Source organism: Electrophorus electricus, chromosome 11 (genome assembly GCF_041902795.1).
Source record: "Electrophorus electricus isolate QZ-2024a chromosome 11, ASM4190279v1, whole genome shotgun sequence".
Classification (NCBI taxonomy): Eukaryota; Metazoa; Chordata; class Actinopteri; order Gymnotiformes; family Gymnotidae; genus Electrophorus; species Electrophorus electricus.
This window is the reverse complement of record NC_137507.1, coordinates 3,804,237-3,811,904: the sequence shown is the minus strand read 5'-3', so window position 1 is coordinate 3,811,904 and position 7,668 is coordinate 3,804,237. Positions and strand designations below refer to the sequence as shown.

Below are 7,668 nucleotides of genomic sequence, written 5' to 3'. Positions count from 1 at the left end.
TATGACCAGGAGAGACAACAAAGGACACATTTGATTACTGAGGTTTTTATTTTTCTATGCTGTCTTTTCTCTTGATGTAAATGTAGGATTAGTGACCTTGAGATTTCCCTTTGACATTGGGACCTTTGACCATTGTGCCTTGACATGCCCATGATAGAAATATGAGCAAGCAGATACTGTGTTCTTTAATTTATCTACTCAGACCCTCGAGAAATTGCAACATCTACATTGTTGTGTATAATGCTAATTAATGTGTTACATTAATATTACTTTTCCATTTATCAGGACCATGGTTTTGGAAATGAAGTCCCATCCATTGAGTTTACATCGACTTGAAGTCATTTCAAAATATCTCGCTGTACATTACAACATAAAATCCAAGCAGCAGGTTATACATCATGCTGTTATGTAGAATCTCACTCTAGAAGGAACAATTTGTGAATGAAATTTTCTTTAAGAAACACTTAAAGGAAACATCAATCATTGTGTGAGGGGAGAGGAGTTTGTGATGGAGATCACTACGGACAGCTCCCACTGCCAGTGGTGGAAGTGCTGGTGGGGTTGGAGTAGCTGTGCTCGGTGCGTGCTAAGGAGAATGCTGGTCCTTACTGACAAGCACTGAAAGCTGCTTTTGTAAAACTATGAAATTGTTTTCTCATAATTAATTACAAACAGTGTTATAAAGAACATCCAGACTATGAACTAGCATACTCCCCTCTGGTCAGGACTATGTTGTGCAATTTGTTTGCTATCTGCAACAAGTAGAATAACCATGGAAACGAATTAATGTCTTCAACGGGGAAGTGGCTAGCCATAAAAGATAACAGCACTGGTTTATTTTCAAACCCTAGTGTTCTTGTATGAGTATGTAAACCTTCCAGTTATGGTATAATGGTATGGGGTAAAGGGAGTTCAGGGAGTTCCGGGGTTAAAGTAGGGGGCAGGTCTGTACTGTACAGGCAAGTCTAATGTGCTTAAAATCACATTTTCTAGCTCACGATTGTGCCCCACTTGGGACGAATCAGACATGTTGGAGCAGGAAAAACACATCAGTGATCAACCCCTCGGTTACAGGAGTGCAGATACTGCCTGATCGTACTGTTTCTGTGTACTAGCCTCCATGCTTCTCAATGCTAAGGTGAGCAGAGCGCCGACTTCGATCAGGTGTCATAACGGCGTGTGGGCAGCATCTTTCATAAAGCCTCAGATGGCTACACCCCCCCCCCTCACCCCGCCGAGCCGTCCCGCTGGGCCCAAAACAAAGCCTCAGCCTCACCTTTCAGCTGGGGCGGCCGTGGCCAAGAGCATGTTGGCGGGGTGCCAAGAGTCTTCCTGAAATGTTACAAGCAAGCACGTAGGCCTCAGCAAAGAGAAATTGTATGTAGGCAACACTTTTACCACACTCTGTCTGTGTATGTCTGTGTGTGCATGTGTGTGTGAGACGTTGTATCAATGAGCAGGCCCTGGAGTGCTGAGGGAAAACCCAGAAGAGTCTAGATTAATTAAACTGAGCTCAACACAAAGCAGTGAACAATTCAACGAATTGTCATCAGGCTAGGCAGTTCAAATGCTATTGCATATTTAGAATTTATACTGACTTCATATCCAATTGATACCATGAAATATTAAATGTGGTTTGTTTTTATTTGTTTGTTTGTGTTTGACAAATAAGTACTAAACTTCAAATAAATATCCAAATGTACTTGACTCTTCATTGACTGAATTTTTAACAAGTCTTGCAAAACTGTAATGATTACTCACTGATGACAACAGATTAATCTAACCAACATTAGCCCAGAGGAAGGAGCAGGAGAGTCACCACACCCAGGTCAGATAAGCGACCAGTAATTACTCAGACATGTGCATAACTATATCAGCACAGCGACAGCGAGGTTGTTATGGGAATGACAGTAAGGTGTAGAACTTTACGGGAGTGAACTTGAGTCCATGTGGTTTACCTTCTCTTTTTTTTGGATGTAAAGTTTCCGTCCCTGTCATACTGCAGGATCCTAATGCCTATAAATGCATGGGTTGCTGGTTATATTAGGCTCGTTCAAGATCCAGTGACATCAGCACATCGCCGCTGTAAAACAATGGAACAGTTTGCCGTCGTTCTGCTCTTGGCCGAGATTCTTGTACACAAGTCGCTACAGGTTAATCGCATTTTCAGAGTCCAGTGTTATTTTGGAGTGGCGCATTTCTGCAATTTTGTGGTTTGACAACAGGGTACATCAACATGACTCATATTACTTACTGCACAATAAGTAGACGCATGCTGACTGTTGCTGAATACTCTACTTAACAGAAAATATTGAGTGAACGTTCTTTTGACACTGCAGATCGCTGCAGGATTGCATAGATTAATCCGCTGTCTAGCATTTGTCAAGAACTGTAATTGACACCCATTGCTATAGTCGACATTAGAAATGGTCTAACATATAAGGAAGTCATCTACATATCAGCAATTTTCTGCTTATCCACCAGCATCAGGGTTAAATGGATGAACCCAGCTTCATCTCTCATCCACAAGAAATGATGCTGAATCGCTTGGAAACGCAAGACATGTTATGCAGAACGATGCCCAGCAGGAAGATCAGGATGATAGCCACCAGCAACACGGTGCAGAAGCTCGTCCAGGCTGAACTTTTCAGCGGCCCCTCTTCCTCATCATCTTCGTTCTCCTCCTCTCCCAGGGTCTGGGCCTTGAAGTCGAAGCGGCAGGTGGCCTCACTGGGCAGCGCGGTTCGCTCCGTGTCCCCTGGCAGAGGTAGCAAGTGGCAGCTGCTGTCGGGCAGCCGTATGAAGACGGGCGTGTGCCTGGAGATGAGCGGCGTGACAGAGATGACGGAGAGCGCATCGGGATCGTCTGGGAGCTGGGCGATGGAGAGGCCGGCAGGGAGATTTGTGACGCAGCGACACCATGGGCAGCGGATCTCCCTGTGATCCCGCCACAGCTGGCCCAGGCACACTGAGCAGCATGTGTGCAAGCACTGGAGCAGCTTGGGACGTCTTCCAGTGCTGTAGGGGTTAAAGCAGATCTGACACTCCTGCCTGGATTCCAGGGACAGTGTCTCCATCATAGTCCACTGCTGCTGTCGTCCTTCAGGAAACTCAGACGTCATGAAGCCGTCGTGATCTTTTACATTGAGGACGCGGAAAGACACTGAACTGCTCACTGTCAATGGTCAACGGGGTCTACTCTCCCAGTCTCTCTGCACACTGCTGTAGCTTGACAGTCTGTCCGACTTTTAATCCATATCTTGCTGTATCTGTATAAATCAAGCAGAGGTAAATTTGCATCATGGCAGACTATTTAATCCAATCTAAATCTCACAGCCCGTGCAGGCTGTGGGTCCCATGCTCAAATGTGGGTTTTTAAATCTCAGGCATACAGTGGCAGCAAGAACGTTTATCGTGTGTTGGCAGGAAAGTCAGGCGTGGCCCGTTGTGTGCCCAACCCTCAGGCGCCAACCTTGGGGACAGGAAAACTCATCAGAGAGGATTTAAGCTGCTTAAACCAGCACAGGGAGCACGTGACGGCCACCGAAGCCCAAGCTAGACAGCAAAAGGAGCTGGTGCTGCGTTTAACAAAAATGAAAGCGCCCTTTGAGCCAGCCGGTCACGTCTCATTAACACGCCAAGGGCCTTGGTGTCAGTGCAGGCAAACAGCATTCTTAGATGACACTGGAAGAGCAGGGTGAAACACTCATGGTTTTTTTTTTGGGGGGGGGGGGGGGTAAATGCATGCGTCTACATGTGATGATGTCAAAATGAGTTAAATATAAGTCAAGGACAAAAAGTGGACAGAAGTGACAATTGTTTTTGACTTCAACAGCAATGGAAAAAAATCTCTCAGATGCAAAATAGATGAAAGAAATCAAACTTGTCTGACCAACACAAAAACCTTTATGGAGAACGCTCCTTATCATGGGTCCAGCAAGGCAGCACATCTGAGGAGAACATGGAAGAAGCTTAGCAAACAGAAAACTCCATCTGGGTGAGGAGTTGAAAAGCATTCCCCATTTCATGATGAAAGCATTCATAAATATGATGCAAGTATCCGGAAAGGGCAGGATATGAACAGAATAAGCATACTACTACCTGACATCTTTTCCATGTCTTTATGTCTTTTCCATGAAGAGTCGTAAAAACACACTTAAAGGGGTTTATAATACAAATATGCTAAGGTCGTTAGCATGGGATGACAGCTAATGAGGGCTAATTACAGTTAACTCTAACTAGCATTGATAAAACTAATGTATTATTAGCATTTTGAGGGCTTTACTACCACAAAAGAATACATAGCTTTACCCAACAGAGACTATGTGCTTGGTCAAAAGGAAAACGACCCAACGTGACAGGGGAAAGAAACCTTAACATAAGGGGTCCTGAACGGGAACCTTCTGACAGGCACCAGACAGTGGGATTTGCCACAGAAATTTGAAAGTATTTGGTTTTTCTATGAATGTTCTGAAATAGTTCTAAAACACATTTGGTACAGAAATAAAACACCACACAGTGTCAGAATGCACATCGCCAGTGTGGACTATGGCCTCACTTCTGCAGGTGAACCTGGTTAAAGCTTGTTTCACAACTTATCTGAGGGCATACGTTGCCTTGAGCTACAACACAGCCATTGTGTAGTTAATTTCTTACTTTAATGCTTGTCAAGAAAGGACAATTATTTATGCGAAATGAAGTCAAGTGACGCAAGTGTCAGTCAGCATGACTGATGTTAACAGTCTCCTCAAGTGGTTATGTGATCAACTGGTAGAAAATGACATGTTTCCATCTTCCCAGACTGCTGTAGAGTGAATGTAATGTACCGTCCATTCAGTATAATAATATGCTCAAGTACCCGTGACATAATACAAGATGAAAGACTTGTTTTGTTAACAACATGGTTAATAAATTGGTTTCTTCTCTTGAGGGACAGAACCATCTGAGTAGCTCTTCATCAACAATTATTCCACTCCCGTCCCCTGAGAGAAAAGTAATTAATAATGTAATTAAACCTTTGATTGTCTCATAAATGGAGAGATTCCCCTGCGGGGTCTGGTGGTTATTAGACGCACATTGTCTAAGAAAGCGGAAATTTTCCACTTCTCACCGAGTTCTTCCATTCTGAACGTCGCAGAACAAGCACCACAAAATCTCGAAGACAAAAAGCACACACGCGCTTTGACGAAAGCCATCTAAAGCAAATGAGACGTACCGTGTTTACGTTTACATTTCATTCAGATCGCCTTTTTTTACGACACGGGTCATCGAGTCTAATTTTATGAAGCATTGGGAGTGCCTTTTCTGGTGATTTAGAAAGTACTTACATTCTGATCACAGAACAGCACCTCTTGGTCACTGATACTATACCCAAAAGGGGGAAAACAACACGTCTGTTCAGAGTTCAGTGGGTGGTCTTACTAAATTATTCTAAATCAAGGTGTTACCTTAACAAAATGCCCTTGGAGATACCACATTTCTACCCACATCAATTGCTCATTTTATGCTGAGTAAGGCTGCCATGGTTTAAACGCAATTGCCTGCTGTCTTTCCTCACCCAAGGCCCGTCAGGGCAGACTGCCCCAGCAACACTTCAGAGCAGTTCCCATTATGCAAATTTCTGTTACCCCTCCAATCTCAAAGCAGCGCAAACATCAGACGCGTGGTTAATGAAACGCATTCACCGTGGAATTACTCTATTAATTGACTCTTAAAATGCATAACTGGCGTCACGTTGCCATATCGAGCCTTGTTTAAATAACAGAGCACTTGGTAATTTGCATGGGTTTTCGGGGGGGGGGGGGGGGGGGGGGGGTCAAGCATTCTACTGTAGCAAACGTTATTCTTCATCCTAATAGAAGTGGGACGGTAGAAGGCAAAACTGCCAGCGGGCTATCAGCTATGTGCCCATCAGTCGTACAGATGAACCCGCAGCAAGGCATTAGTCAACAGCAGTTGAGAAGAGAGGAGCGAAATGCATGGGGGGGGGGGCGTCGCGGAGCACGCGCGAATTCGCGTGGACCGGGCGAACTGGGGACAATGCTCACGCATGTTCCTGTTGACGCGGGTGCTTCGTTCTCCAAGAAGGCCTACACGGATTGGGATTGGGAACGGAGCCCATATTTCTCCTGCGTGTTTGGGGAAACGGACGCTGGAAACATCAATAACCGGCGGACGGTTACGCCGCAGCAATGTTAAAGGAGACTCAGGGGCGAAGACACGGAACTGTTTTCCATATCACAGAGCTCGGCGAGAATGACAGAAGAACGCGGACAACTCAGTCGGCATGAGCATAAATCAAGATTTCTAAACAAAGAAACGACAAGCCTCATCACACACACGTTGAGACAAGGGGGGGGGGGGGACAAAAAGCAGTTGTCATCAAGTGCTTATCATTGATCGAGGTTTTGTCAAAGTCAGTAAGCATCCCACGTGTCTCCGTGTTTGCCCCACAGCGTCATGGGCAGTACAGTCAATAAAGAAAGGATCCGATCAGGCAGGGGACACAGTGCAGATTCCATCAATCAGCATGTGATCATTTGAGATAATGCGAGTTAATTTCGGAGGAATTTACGAATCCAAGGACACAGCCACAGGATTTTAAGGCAGTACTGATAGAACACTTGAACTGAAGTAGTTTTGGGACCGGGGATAAAACGAAAGCACGCTTTAGAAGGTTTTTAGCCAGGAGACATGCATTTTCCTATCAACATGAAGGCATTTCCCGGTCAGCCCGTTGGTCAGGATGTTACACACCACGCTGTCATATTGTTTCTCTAAACAGCCCGCATGTAACAAAATAAATAATTAAAATAAGTTATTCACTCCAATCTGGACTGACAGTACAAAGTCCTGCTCTGCAATAAAACCGTTCGAACTGAACAATAACCTTGTAACATCAACTTTCTCTTTGACGGATTTGTAATCTGGAGTGTTCGGGGTGTGTTTGGTGCAAGTCTACAGCGCATATGCGCACTCTGAATCAGATTAAAAACTACATTCACCGTTTGCTTTTCCTGTTAAAAGAAAGATGTGGTCCCTTACTCAACTGTAAGACCGCTAAAAAAAACACTAGACCTGCACTCTATTTTTCTCCATGTTTTAAAGTGTATTTAAAGCAACAACAATAAAGTTCTTCAATTAAATACCTCTCAGCATGCGCCATGATTAAGCATAGGCTATTGTTTCCATTGTGCTTATGTAACTGGAAAGAAGATAGGAAGTAATAGTTGTTTACAAGGTAGTGGAACACAAAGAGCACAAACAGCCGTTTCTGCAACGTAAACGACCGTAACCACGTATTTCGTATTAGGCAGTGGCTATTGCCCTGATGCATTAGTGGTGGGAAAAAATGAAATAAAACTATTAAATAGGCGTAAAAGTTACTGAACGTATTGCAGAACAGAATAAGCAGAAGGTTTCTGGAAGTGTTCCCTTCTAAGTGTCGACTTACCTCGCTTCAGACAGGGATGTCGTGCGCCACGATAATGTTGGATTCCACGCTTTAAGAGAGCAGGTCGTTTCTCGCATTCTTGCAACCCGCGATAGTGTTTTGACAGTTCTGCAGGCGTTCCGAGCTCCACACCCTCCGCGACTTAACCAATGACCAATAGCCGTAACCAATAGACATACCAAATGTCTATTTAACACCCGGGCCAATAGAAACGC

The 7,668-nt window shown here is 44.5% G+C and overlaps 1 protein-coding gene across 1 annotated transcript; it reads right to left on the bottom strand.

Annotated features, from left to right (window-relative positions):
* Positions 1–1,625: 1,625 nt before the first annotated feature.
* On the bottom strand, positions 1,626–7,668 carry rnf152 (ring finger protein 152). The gene is made up of 2 exons (XM_027001214.3): positions 7,454–7,668; positions 1,626–3,269 (listed from the first exon to the last, which is right to left on the bottom strand). The coding sequence occupies exon 2, from the start codon at positions 3,120–3,122 to the stop codon at positions 2,520–2,522; it is 603 nt and encodes a 200-aa protein (XP_026857015.2). The 5' UTR covers positions 3,123–3,269; positions 7,454–7,668; the 3' UTR covers positions 1,626–2,519.

Bases quoted from the DNA above. Each gene is read 5' to 3' on its own strand.
- rnf152 (XM_027001214.3), bottom strand. From the start codon at position 3,122: ATGACGTCTGAGTTTCCTGAAGGACGACAGCAGCAGTGGACTATGATG.